Raw genomic sequence first — 14231 nt, forward strand, 5'->3', positions numbered from 1 at the left:
TCTTCCCTGCTGTTCCTCTTGTCTTTCATTGGTTGTTCTCTGACTGTTGCATTGCATTGCGCCATATGAGAGCCCATCACGAAGATGATTTAAGAGTGGCTGTCATGGAATCCCAGCATGAGCTCAGCGGCTGCGTGATGGTGGATCTTGAGGTTGTCAATCATCACACTGAGAGGAGATAGGCAGCTAACCAGAAGGGCGTGGTCACCAGCCTGGCCATCAGGGTTCTTGTGTAGAAAAATAGTCTCGTCTTGGCTTGGCTTTATTTAATGCATTTCATTAGGCGTTATTGTCTTGGATTCTAATTTTCAAGCTAGCGGATAGTGACCACACATGTATCACTATTCGCAAAAATATTTGTCTAGTGTCTTCTTTACAGCGCTCAGCTTCTTTGCGCACACACACACATGCACACACACAAACTATGTCTTTGTCTTTCAAGAAAATAAAACGTTTAGTTCTGCTAAAGATGTAAGCTACACACATGCACAATCCCCACAGAAATGCCCTCAAAGAGTACACACTCACACAGTGGCCGCTGTTGAAATGCACACTTTGTGGCTTATCCTGTTCATTCCATCTGCTGTTTCCCCCACAATGGTTTTTAATTGTTTTCCACCACGTGAAAGTGCAATAAGAGTGTGTGTGCGTGTGTGTGTGTGTGTCCTTTCCCACTCCGTGGTTAGGAAAGGTTGTAAAATCTCTCCAGTCGATTGTCTTTCTCACCCTCTGTTTGTTTTCTCTCTCTATCTCTCCCACAGAACTTCTTCCCAGAGCAGATGGGTAGCGTGGGTGTCAGGAATCCAATGGCTCAATCCCACCGTCCAGCTCTTACAGGTCAGACACAGACACCAGTTACTTGTATTTTTGTATTTATTGCTTTCTAGATGAATAATACAAACACACACAGAGAGAGAGAGAGAGAGACACACACACACACACACACACACACACACACACACACACACACACACACACAGACACACACACACACACACACACACACACACAGACACAGAGAGAGAGAGACACACACACACACACACACACACATACACACACACACACACACACACACACACACACACACACACACAGACACAGAGAGAGAGAGACACACACACACACACACACACACACATACACACACAGACACACAGACACACACACAGACACAGGGAGGAAGGGAGGGAGAGAAAATAAGTGCCCCTGTTCAGTCAGCTGCTGTTCAGGGCCTGGAGAACATTTTCTAATTCTGAGTTATGTCTCTCTGGAGAGAGCCTGTGAGAATCTAGGTCATAGAGGGCCCTTGTGTGTACATGTGTGTTTATGTGTGTTTATGTCTTTGGCGCTGGTTTCTACATGTACTTTTGCATATTTTTAATGTTTAAATGCAAGGTATTATGCTAGTCTGAACTGCTTAAGTCCTATTAGGCTGTTGTGTTAACTCTCCACGTGTGCGTGTGTGTGCATGCGTGTGTCTGCGTGTGCGTGTGCGTGTGTGGGTGCGTGTGGTGGGGTGCGTGGTGTGTGTGGGTGCGTGTGTGTGTGCGTGTGTGTGTGCGTGTGTGTGTGTATCCTCCTCAGAACTTCCTCAACTCCAGCCGCTGTCCTGAGATTCAGGGCTTCCTGTATCTGAAGGAGGACGGGTCGGAAGTCCTGGAAGAAGCTCTGCATGTTCCTGAGGCGCTCCGGCCTCTACTACTCCACTAAAGGCACATCGAAAGTAAGAGCAGAGGCCTCCTCCTGTCCCACACCACTGCTGCAGTAGCACACTACAGGCACATCGAAAGCAAGGGGCGCATTCACACTGGGTCCGTTTTAACTGGACCGTACCCGGGTGTGATTACTCCACCTTAGCCCTCACCCAGCTGGTCTCTGGTCACATTACATTATTGTTTGCGGACCTGGGTCATAAACACTTTCTTCTTTTTACCAATATCGCTTGGCAACATTGAAAAAAAACGGCAGTTTGTTTCCTGGTTTTGGAACAGATGGCATTCGAACTGCACCGGAGTTCTAACAAATTGTACCCCAGACCCCCGTTTTCTAGAGGACCCTGGTCCGCACCCCGGTTCGGTAGACGGCGTTCACATCAAAGCAAAAATCACCGAACCATCAATCCGAACGACCTCGGGTCCGGACCAAACGGTCTAGTGTGAATGCGCCCTAAGAGCGACCTTCCTCTGCCTCACACACTGCTGCAGTAGCACACTATTGACCCTTTCAACAAGGTAAACAATAACAATGCTTGAACATTCTATTTGGTTCCAATCTACTTCCTCTGCATTAAGATAACATACTGTATGGAATGTTTAAAACGGAAGCCTTGTGGGGCCAACTATGATGCTGATAATGGAACTCTCTTGAAAGGGTCTACAGGCACATCGAAAGCAAAAGGAGAAGGGAGGGTCAGGGCTGTGTTTGGTTGTTGTGATGGTGATAAAATGGTGAAATTGGAAAAAAAAAGTGGAATTGTTGAGAATTGTTTTAAAAAAAAGCTTTAAACTGTTTACCATATTGTAAGTCGCTTTGGTTAAAAATGTGCCTAATGTAATGTAAAAAAGTTGAACCAGAGGAATGGGTTATCTGCTTTTGTTGAGGGAGACGTGTTTTCTCTCTCTTCTGTCCTCGGGATCCACCCAGTTGTTGGACTTAGCCGCTAGCTCTCTCTTAGCCTCGGGGGGCTTAACAGCCGTAGCGTTCACCACTGAGATTGAATTCTGTAAGCCGATCCAATCATTTCCAGCGTATTTTTGGTCTGTGGCCATTCGCGACGCCCTAACCCAAATGAATCTCTCACCACAATGAACACAGTGAAATTGACTGATGTTGCGGTTGTGAGTTAAGCTTTTCTGCCTTTTCTGCCCCCCCCCCCCAGACACACACACACACACATTGTTTCTACATAATGCACTCATTACACAAGCACTCTCTCACAGGCAGATTCGCACGCAGGAGCTCATTGAAGTGATGAGTTTAGTGAACGCGTCCCCACTAGTCAGATGGAGAGTTGGGGCTTGGAGGGGTGGTAGGGATTCCCCCCGCATGCCACTGTGGAGAGTGAGAGTGTGTGTGTGTGTGTGTGTGTGAGGGCAGAGGAGAGGAATGCACCCTGGGCCTGAGCAGGCCTGCGGATGTGCCGCATGGAATGTCAGCAGAACCAGGCTTGGCTGTGTTACAGACGGGACACACTAGTGCAGCCTTACTCGAGCTTTGTTGACCTGAGGCCCGGTCAAGTCAGACTTTAGGAGCCATGGGGCCCACCCACACACTCCCCCACACCACGGAATCCACTTTGTTGTATTAAATATCGTCACTTCTTAGCCTACCAATGTTGAGTGTGCAGCTCGAGTGGTCTCTATGTTTAATGACCTCAAATTTGCATGTATTTCCTAATCAGAGGGCAATATATCTTACAGCCAGTGAGGTGTGTGTGTGTGTGTGTGTGTGTGTGTGTGTGTGTGTGTGTGTTTGTGTGTGTGTGTGTGTGTGACGGTGACTGAGCCCCTCGTCTCTCGTTTCCCCACAGGAGCCCCGGCACCTGCAGTTACTGTCCGATCTCGAAGAGAGCAACGTGTACAGCGTGACGACAGGCCGGAAGATGCACAACGCGCCCACAGACTTCCAGTTCTGCATCAAGGTACGCAGGCGAGCGAGCAAGCAAACGCTCGGCTTGGCCACAAACCCATGTGTTTTCGCTCCTAAGGCCACCGATGCCCAGCTCAAACCGGCTTGAGAGGCCGAGCCAACTCCCGCTTTGATCTCCGAGCCTTTGTGTACTCATGTCTGCATACATGGGTCTCTCGGAATGTGTGTGTGTGTGTGTGTGTGTGTGTGTGTGTGTGTGTGTGTGTGTGTGAGAGCGAGAAAGACAGAAGTGTGAGTACTGGAGAGATTATTCTAGCACACTGCGCTGAGTGTAACCATGTGAGTCAGAGCCACAGCTATGACTTGGCTGTTTAAGTACACACACACACACACACACACACACACACACACAGTGCCTCACACAGTGCCTCACACAGTGCTCCGATCCCCGGGATTCTGTTGCTGTGATGTGGTGACTGTGTAGTCAGTTGTTGATGGTTGGAGATTGTTACGTTAGACCTCTCCTCAATCAGGTGTGACTTATTAGCCTAATATGATGTTAGGTCTGTGATGGATGACTAATGATTGATTGATTGATTGATTGTTTGATTGACAGCCCAGTAAAGTTCGCAGCGATGTGAAGGAGCTGAGGATGTTATGTGCTGAAGATGAGCAGAGCAGGACATGCTGGATGACTGCTTTCAGACTGCTGAAGGTACACACACACACACACACACACACACACACACACACACACACACACACACACACACACACACACACACACACACACACACACACACACATTCACTGAGTATATAGCGTACATCCGTGTACACAGACACCTACACATAATGTACACACAGATTTATTAGAGGGAGATATATTGAGGCACTGTCGATACAACTGACATTGAATTTGATCTCCCTCATTAGTAGACACACTTGACATTGTACATATTCCTAACCTCCACATTCACTTATGTCAATATCCCACAGTGGCATAGACTTGATTCTCATGACTGACTTATTCCCCAGCTTTTTCACTCAAGGTGAAAGTTCTTTTCTAAGGCTGCTGTTTCTGTGTGTCTGGTTGTTTTGCAGTACGGGATCTTGCTCTACCAGAACTACAAGATCCCCCAGCAGAGGAAAGCCCCGCTGGCACCCTTCTCTGCCCCAGTGGTAAGGCTCTCCTCTCTCCCCCTCTCCTCTCCTCTCATCTCTCCTCTCATCTCTCCTCCTGTCCTCTCCCCTCTCTCTCTCTCTCCTCTCCCCTCTCTCCCCCTCTCCTCTCTCCTCGCCCATCTCTCCTCTCCTCTCCCCTCTCTCCTCTTCTCCTCTCTCCCCCTCTCCTCTCTCCTCTCCCCTCTCTCCCCCTCTCCTCTCTCCTCGCCCATCTCTCCTCTCCCTCTTTCTCTCTCCTCTCCTCTCCCCTCTCCCCCTCTGCTCTCCTCTCCCCTCTCTCCTCTTCTCCTCTCTCTCTCTCTCTCTCCCTCTCTCCCTCCCCCTCTCCTCTCTCTCTCTCCACTGCTCTTACCTCAGCGCTCCCAATCTGATTAAACTATTAGAGTTATGTATAGTCTGCTGGGTCACATTAGAGGTGCGCTAGCCCAGTGGTGCGCAGGGGCCGGTAGCGTTAGGGCCGCGGTATGTGCCTTTTGGGTGGCATTTTTTTTTTTACAAAGGGGGCTTTAGCCAGTGGGCTAAGAGTAATGAGCTTCCAGGGCTGCGTGTTGGGCCGGCCGTGTTGTCCACGGAACCACCTGCGGCGTGGCCCCGGCGTTAACTTGCGCCGGCAAACCGGCTTCTTTTCAGCGCTAATTGAGCGTTCATCTGTGATTGCCTCGCACACAGGAGGTTTTTTGTAAGGGGGTGTGTGTGTGTGATGTGGCCGACACATGTTTTGCGTGCCATAAAGCCATTCCGTCTGACCACAACATTATGGGCAATAACTTGTGTGGAGGGCATATTCAACCTTAGTTTCCAGTCAGTTGAATTTGCATTAAGCTGAAGTCAGTTGTCGCTAGTATCCAATGTCTTCAGTGAGTTTGTGTTGTTAAAGTAGTAATAATTGTTACCCTAAGGCCTCCTTTTGTGATATAACTTGTTAAACCTCATTTGTAAGTCAGTTTGGATAAAAGGCATCCACTAAATTAATAAATGTAAACGTGAGCGAAACCTTTAGCAGGACAACTATTCATCACATACGTAAAGTGGGCACAAGTGTTGATGTGAGCTCACAAATATAACAATGCACCAGTTAGACCAGGGGTGTCAAACATGAGGCCCAGGGGCCAGATCAGGCCCGCCAGCAGGTTTCATACGGCCCCCCAGATGTTGACTACTGTAATGAAACACGGAGCTAATCATACAGTGGGTTCTGATGGGTTTCACTGGGTGCTGAAAAGTGTCATAAGTGGATGTTCCAATCTTGGCTTAGAGATGAGGGAGTGTTGGCTAAGACCATCTGATGTGAAGGCTGGGTCAGCTGACGCTGTGTTTGTGTCCAGCGGAGTGTGTCCGAGAACTCTCTGGTCGCCATGGACTTCTCTGGGAGGACGGGGAGAGTGATTGACAACCCGGTGGAGGCCCAGAGTGCTGCCTTGGAGGAGGGGCACAGCTGGAGGGTGAGCGTGCACGCACACACACACACACACACACACACACACACACACACACACACACACACACACACACACACATACACCACACACTCAGACACACACACACACACACACACACTCAGACACACACACCACACACACACTCAGATACACACACCACACACCACACACACACATAAACACAAAACAAACAAGTACACACACAACACACCCTTGCCCTTCATCCTTTTCTTTTATATTCCGCACTCACTCTCTCTCTTTGTTGTGTTTCTTGCTTTGTTTCCAGAAACGGAGTCAGAGAATGAATGTTTTAGGAAGCCCCAGCCCCCTCCACCCTTCCTCTCTAAGCTCAGGTATCTACCCAACAGCCCCTCTGCTGTCCGTCTCTCGGACCGAGAGTCTGTTTTTATGTCCATCCAGCATCTGTCCGCCTGTAGACTGTCCATCTCTATCTAACGGCATGTTTGCCGCAGTCTGCACCTTCTCTGAAAATGTGTCGTGTGTTGTGTCATGTGCGTATGTGCGTACGTGCGTTCGTACATGTGTACATGAGTGAGGTGGGTCGTGTGTGTGTGTGTGTGTGTGTGTGTGTGTGTGTGTGTGTGTGTGTGGGTTGTATGTTGTGCATGTGTGTTTGTCCATGCTACTGCTTGTCCTTAGAGTTCTATCTCTTCTGTGTTTTCAGTTATCCACCGGACCCAGCTGTGGTTTCACGGCCGCATCATGAGGGAGGAATCCCACAAGATGATCATGCAGCAGGGCCAAGTGGACGGGTATGAGCTGAACTACATTACCCATACATCCCCAAGTGGTGTCTTGGTTAGGGGCACTTGAGGTTAAGTGATGCTCTTTTCTCCCTTTTCAGGTTGTTCCTGATACGAGACAGTCAGAGCAACCCAAAGGCTTTTGTTCTCACACTGTGCCATCACCAGAAAATCAAACATTTCCAGATCTTACCTGTAAGTATATGTGTGCGTGTGTGTGTGCGCGCGTGCACGTGTGTGTGTGTGTGTGTGTGTGCGTATGTTTGTTCGGATGCCATGTTTGTGTTTACTGTATCGAAAAAGATGTCTTTAAAAATGATTTCTTTAGTTTAAAACATCCTTTTCTCTTTCTTCCCTCTCTCTCTCTCTCTTTCTCTCTCTCTCTCTCTCTCTGTTTCTTGCTGTCCTCTCCCTCCTCCTGCTCAGTTTGAAGAGGATGGACAAATCTTCTTCAGCCTTGACGACGGCGCCACCAAATTCAGCGATCTGATCCATCTAGTGGAGTTCTACCAGCTGAACAGAGGCGTGCTGCCCTGCAAACTCAAACACCCCTGCACCGTGGTGGCCTTATGACCCCCCCGCCTCCCCCGCCCCTAGAGATCGCCCAGCGCTGACCTCTGACCTCCCCTCTGACCTTTCGACCCCTACACAAACAGACAGCCCTGACGTGGCTCATCGACTGGATCTGTTCTGTGTCGTGTGCGGTCAGCTGTGACGGTGCCGCACACGCGCCGCTCTCCTCCCTGTAGATGACGCTAAGCTGAGGACCGGGGACAGGACTCTCTCTCTCTCTCTCTCCCTCACACCGTCTCTCTCCTTTACACTCACACACACACACACACACACACACACACACACACACTTCTGGACTGGATGAAAGCTCCATGGATGTGGACGTGGAGAAGGGGCGTGGCGGATGAGAGGAAAAGTGCCCGCTCCGCTCCTCTCCTCTTCTCTCCTCTTCTCTTCTCTCCTCTTCTCTCCTCTGCTCTCGTCTGCAGAGCACGGGTCTCCCCTGAGTGACGGATCATCCTGCTCTCCGTCAGAGGTCATCCTCTGTGTCCACCCAGAGGTGCTGTCCTCCCCTCTCCTGTCCTGTCCTGTCCCGTCCTGTCACCCACTACAGAGCAATGCAAGACCACATCCCAGGGCTGCTGCAGTCAGTCTGTCTGTCTGTCTGTCTGTCTGTCTTCAACATCAGCCTGGACCTTCTACACATTGTTTTGTTTTATTTTATTTTGTTTTGTTTTTTTCCACTTGTAAAGTGTTGCTTTACTTGACGACATTTTATTTTATTACAGTTTGTTTCATAGCTGAACTATATACATATACAAAAATATATATATATATCTATATATTTTTTTGCACTCCTGAGATGACAACAGGTTTTCCCACTCGACAGAAAACACTGCGCTCTCGTTATTGCTCCTCCTTCTCCTCTTCCTCCTCCATCGGCTTCTCTCCCTCCTCCTGTTTTTTGTGCGGCGAGCGCCCGCGACAGGATGCGTGCTGACCACGTGTGAACGACCCAACAGGCCCCGGAGAGATGTCGAGAGTGCCGTCCGGCGTCCCGACTCTCAATAAGTGATCCCAGGAAGAGAGGAGAGAAGCGCCATGGCGACAGTCTACCAGGGAGGGAACCGTTGTCTGGGATCAGGCTGAAACAAGACAGGCTTTAGAGCAAAGGATGGGTCGGGGTTGGGGGGAGGGGGGGGGGGTCAGTCAACTCAGGTGCTAGTAGCTGGGTGAGGTCCAGATAACACGGGACAGATGGCTACTCATCATCACGGCCCTGACGTCCCCCAGACACACAGACTCCACAGGCGTGAGGGGTGGTGGGGTTTTCACAGGCTCTGCACTGGAGCAGCTTTGCAGCAGTTTTCGGCAGTGAGCACTGGTATGTAACCATGGCAGCCGTGGCCGTTTGTACTATCAACACAACATTGCAATACCAATTTGACTCACACCAGCTCAGCTCAACGACAGCATATTACAGACTGAAAAAGGAGGAGAATGAAAAGGGAGAGGGTGATGAGATCGGGTGCAAGAGAGAGAGGGAGAGAGAGAGGGAGGGAGGGAGGGAGAGATGTCCACAGTAAAGTAGCCTTGAAAGAGAGCGAGGGAGAGAAGCTGTTTGTGCGTCAGTGTTTGTGGGGTCATCACTGGCCTCCTGTTTCGTAAGAGCTGTCTCCTGCTTCTCTGCAGTGTCCAAGCCTGCACTCACTAAAACCCATCCATACGACTCTATATCTTTAAGTATGTGAAGCTATGGAAAAGATGTAGATCTAACACTGTATTTTAGATGGCCGATCACTATGTAAGAGTGGGAACTCCCACAGCAGATGATGATTGATTTGACTGATTGATTGATTGATTGATTGATTGATTGATTGATTGATTGATTGATTGATTGATTGATTTTTCTGTGCAGATTCTTTTTTTTCCAGTGCTCTGATCCAGTGTGCATATTGAGTTATCTGTTTTCGTTTGTATGTCACAAATTTACTTTTTTTAAGAGTATATTACAGTATTAAATTAAGCTTATTTTTAGCCTCTGAAACTGGACTAACAGCATGCCTCTGTATCAGATTCATGGGAACACTTCATGAGAAAAGTCTGACTTTATAAGCTTGATGGTATCTTTTAAGACTTCATGAACCAGATTGTGATGTGGCCAGAACTCTAAGCTGAAATCCAGTCAAGCCTTGAAGCTTTCTGCCCTGTGCTTAACTCCCTCCAGCCACACACACACATACACACATACACACACACACAGACACACATTCATATACACACACAGGCACACACTATACTACACTTGCACATTTGTATTAAAGCTGTCGATGTCAAGACAGTGTTGACCTGGTTCTGAGGGGTCCCACTGCTTTCAGGTCTTCTTCAGCAGACCCTCATGCACGTCAGAGAGGTATCTTCCCCTCCAAAGCCCAGATAAGTTTAGCCTCAGGAACCCACTAATAATGTCATATCACTAGGGGCACATTGTGGATGTCGTCACATTTGAGTATATTACACATAACAGTAGCTTGGAAGAGAGTAGAAAACAGCTGCTCAGGCTGGGTTCAGGGAGAAAAACCTGAAGGCATGGGGTCCCCCAAGGGTTGTGGTCAGGGGGCTCTGCTGTCTGTGACATGAATGTAATTCAGCTGCTCAGGGTTCTGAGAGGGCCTGTTAGATGCTGGTCTTCTGATCAGACTCGGTTTCCAGGACCCACACTTAAATAAGTGTCTTAAAGCAATGTGCTGGTCTAGAATGCCCTGCTCTCAGTGCTTGCGCAATATGCACGGGGAGGTGAATGTGGACCCAGGTCAGCACACGCCACCTCGGACAGACTTTGCGAAGGGGGTCCTGGTCAGATTAGGGTTCCTTTATGTGATGCATACGGGAGACTCCAGGCCAAACCAGACTAGATTCACAGGTGCCATTAGTGCAATAGCTGTCCACAACGTAGACAAGAGCAGAGCATACAGTACATTGTCACATTCTTCTGTCACTTCCCCCCCCCAGTTCCCCGCATCGCCATCTCCACTACCATGCACGTGCTGCAGGTGTGTCTTACTTCCCAGAGTCTGCACTGCTCCATGGAGCCCGGAGCCTGCAGATATGCCACCCCTCATTCACCTGCTGCGGTTACTCACACTAGAAACCAGCTTTGGACTCCTTAGGAACACAAGAATAAAAGGAACATGGAGAAAAACCCCATGGTGTATCAGGGAATACTAAATGATTCGTTTTTTTTTTATTTTGTTTTGTTCTGTTTTTTTCCTCAAATTCAACTCCTGTGTTCAGCGCGCTTTGCTTGGTTTGGTAAATGGCTGACTGGTTTTCCCAATCACTATTATCACTCTCTCGGGTATTTTTGTACAAATAAGGGACTGATATATTCTGTTTTATTGTAAGTAGAATAAAATACATTGATATAAACACTAATATGACATTATGCTGGTGTCATTTGTTGTGTACTGTATCCTTAACTATTTTGTTACACGGAATAAGGGTTTAAAGCAAGACAATGTTATTTTACAGTACCGGAGAATGGCGTCTCTGACATTGGCAGTGCACGCCAGAAAAGCCTAGCTAGTATTTCACTATTAGCATGTTTCCATTGAGTGGTATTAAAGTAACATTGTTGTTGCATGTAGGACAGTTACCCTTTTTGTTGTTTTTTTAGACTAATTGGGTACCTCTTTAGCACTAGATGGGTATACACAGCATAATTGAAATTGACTAAAATTGGAATTCCTACCCTTTACATTTTTTATTTTACCTGATCTTGCACTCTTAAACATCCTTTTGACTTCTGTGTTGAAATCTATCCGGCCATACATTCATAGAACCTCTACAAGTGACTTTGACCCAGGTGATGGCATGGCATTCTTCATGAGTTAGGCTTTCTCTGCTTTATCGCCACCTGCTGGTAAATACTGCTCACTCCACAAACAGGGACGGCAGAGGTGAATAACCTTAAATATTCTTCAGGAAGCACATGCCAGATTTATCTGGAGCCAACAGAAGTCGAAATACACTAAAAAGAAAAGAAATAAAACCAGACAGATGTACTGGTTGATAACATTTATTTATCAAATTTAACCAACAACCAATATCAACCAACCATCCATGTACTGTACTGTCCCTTCTCTCTGTCCTCTGGAGGCCCAAGCCCTGGTGAACCTGTGAGCTGTCACTGGCCTCTGACTTGCAGTTGAACTCAGGAAGGGTGGTGCATCACTCATGTCCCACTAGAACAGATACACCATATTCAGTATTCAAGCAAATTACCATATGTCCAAATGTCTTTGTTTTGACATTTTCAATCTTATTACAGACAAGATATGAAGTTTAACAGTTCGACACAATTGCAAACCCCGCCACCTCCCGCCCCCCATATTTTGAATGTTTTGTTGAGTTGCTGGAAGAGATGCTGCATACAATCTGAGGCACAGACATGACCTTGGCCCTTGGTGATGGGAGATTACACTCTGGAGGCAGCTGGTTGAATTTGAAGCAGTGAAGCCCCCAATCGTTTTCCTCTTAAGAGCAAAGGGAATCAACAGCTACACATATAATTTTCTTCACACATCCAATAGCCTATTCATATCCATCTGACATGCTGAGAAACGCCACGTACACTTTCCAATGTGCCTATCACTATAATACAGCCCTGGGATCTGTATAGGGAGTATAAGGATTCTTTCTGTCACAGGTTTCTTCCTAAAACAATTGCAAATAAATTTACTGTTGCTGTAATATACTATAACTAGAAATGTAATACCAGGGGAATTACAATAGTGGATGGAAAGCTGCTGGCTTAATGTTGGTGGGGAGATTCCTGGGGAAAAAAACATTGAATCACTTAATCTTTGAGTTCATACAAACCCTCGTACCAAAACACCTTGTGTGTCAAGGCGTTCTTGAGATATAACACTCAAGGTGTTTTTGACCTTGACATTTGACCTCCAACATCAAGTCACTTCATCTTTGAGTCCATACAAACACTCATACCAAATTTCAGGCATGTATGTCAAGGCATTCTTGAGATATCGCGCTCAGAGTATTCATGGACTTGACCTTTGACCTCCAACATCAAGTCACTTCATCTTTGAGTCCATACAAACACTTGTACCAAATTTGAAGCATATGCGTCAAGTCGTTCTGGAGATATAAAGCGCAAAGCATGAGATATGGCTGTGACTTTTATTTTGACACACAGGAAACACTTAAACAGGATGTGTGGTTTTGGGGAGCGCCACATCAAAGATAATGAATGCGTAGCAAGATGGGTCGTCCTAGTTCATGTCTATGAGGGCAAAGTGGAGTTCAGTCAGAGACGGGCTCTGGTTCAGTTCCCGTCTGCACAGGGGCGTGTCACTGATGTATGACTGACGTTTGAACGCCTCAGTTCCACGCCAGACAGAAGCCGGAGTACAAAACAAACTTGGTGTACACCTTAATTAATGTTGATTTTCTCCCGACTGGAGGGTCATACTGTCACAACATTCTCCTGAAATGGAGAGGAGGGTTTGGAGATCATGATACTGTGGCCGAAATGTGCATTCATTGCTCAGAAAAATAAGGCTTTGACAAATTCTGCCATAGACCTCAATGTTAAAAAGGGAGCTCGATCGCTGCATAAATGGGGGATAGTGGCCCCCCCTTGCGCGGGGCTACCCTATTTGCATATATTTCCTGGGACAGGAAATGGCCTCTCAGGAAGTATCTTCGTAATCAACCATCTTTGGCCACATTGTATGCATTAGAAGCTGAGACAGTTGGATTCACAGGTGACACCTGTGGCAGTGTTCTGATTATCCCGGGAACTACTCTGGGAGCTTAACGAGCGCAGCTGGCTTTAGGCCATTATGACATCACAGCCATTCAAGTCTATGGGGGAAAAATTAGCTTTTTAACATTTTTTATCCCCTATTTCTCAAAAAGTATAAACTTTTTTAAAAATCTGAAATAACAACTCTCTTGCCCCACTCCCAGAAATAACAGTTATTTCAACATGTCTGTACGTTAAGCGGTTAGAGTCGCATTCATTCTTGAAAAGGTAAAAAGAAAAGGTTATAATAATAAGAAGAAGAAGAAGCCAGGAGATTTCAAGATAGTGGATTCCATATAATAATAACCTTTTGGACTTTTAACTTTAGTCCTTCCACTCTCACGTGATGGAAGAGGGGCAGAGTATGATTTACAACTTTACAATTGAGTAGTGATCGACGAGTTAATCATTATTTCAAAAACAGTAAACTGTCAAAGGATGTGTTTTTCATTTACAGATCTTGGTCATAAGATGGTGTACAGTGGCTTGCAAAGGTGTTCAACCCCTCTGCAAATCATCACTGTTTTTCTGTTTAAAATATTGCATGCGTCCTTGTTTAACTTAATTATTTAGACTCGTTGGCTATTGTAAAATTCTAAACTCCTCTAAAAGATATTAGTTTGTGATAGATATCACCAGACCGCCCACCTATAAATAATAATCTCAGCTCCAAGCACTCATGACAACAAATTAAAATACATCTGACTCCAAGGACTCCAGCACCATGAAGACTGTGGCCTCCTTTACTCCTCTCTCTATGCGTCTTATGTGTGTTTCGGGTGAAATATAATTTTTCACCATAGCAAAAATAATTTCTGTATATGTAAGAAAAGGCTAATTTTGTAATAGACTAAAACAGTGGGCAGCCGTGGCCCACTGATTAGCACTCTGGACTTGTAACCGGAGGGTTGCC

General features: G+C 46.8%; 1 protein-coding gene across 1 annotated transcript in view; it reads left to right on the top strand.

Annotated features, from left to right (window-relative positions):
- LOC121695560 (growth factor receptor-bound protein 10-like) overlaps nucleotides 1-10926 on the top strand; it is a 44085-nt gene extending 33159 nt beyond the window's left edge. The window contains 11 exon segments of the mRNA XM_042076518.1: nucleotides 755-837; nucleotides 1588-1647; nucleotides 1649-1726; nucleotides 3533-3643; nucleotides 4208-4306; nucleotides 4695-4772; nucleotides 6101-6217; nucleotides 6501-6567; nucleotides 6900-6987; nucleotides 7080-7173; nucleotides 7405-10926. Of these exon segments, the coding sequence (XP_041932452.1) occupies nucleotides 755-837; nucleotides 1588-1647; nucleotides 1649-1726; nucleotides 3533-3643; nucleotides 4208-4306; nucleotides 4695-4772; nucleotides 6101-6217; nucleotides 6501-6567; nucleotides 6900-6987; nucleotides 7080-7173; nucleotides 7405-7551 (1022 nt within the window). The 3' untranslated portion in view covers nucleotides 7552-10926.
- Nucleotides 10927-14231: the final 3305 nt, after the last annotated feature.

This window comes from Alosa sapidissima, chromosome 21, assembly GCF_018492685.1.
Source record: "Alosa sapidissima isolate fAloSap1 chromosome 21, fAloSap1.pri, whole genome shotgun sequence".
Taxonomy (NCBI): Eukaryota; Metazoa; Chordata; class Actinopteri; order Clupeiformes; family Clupeidae; genus Alosa; species Alosa sapidissima.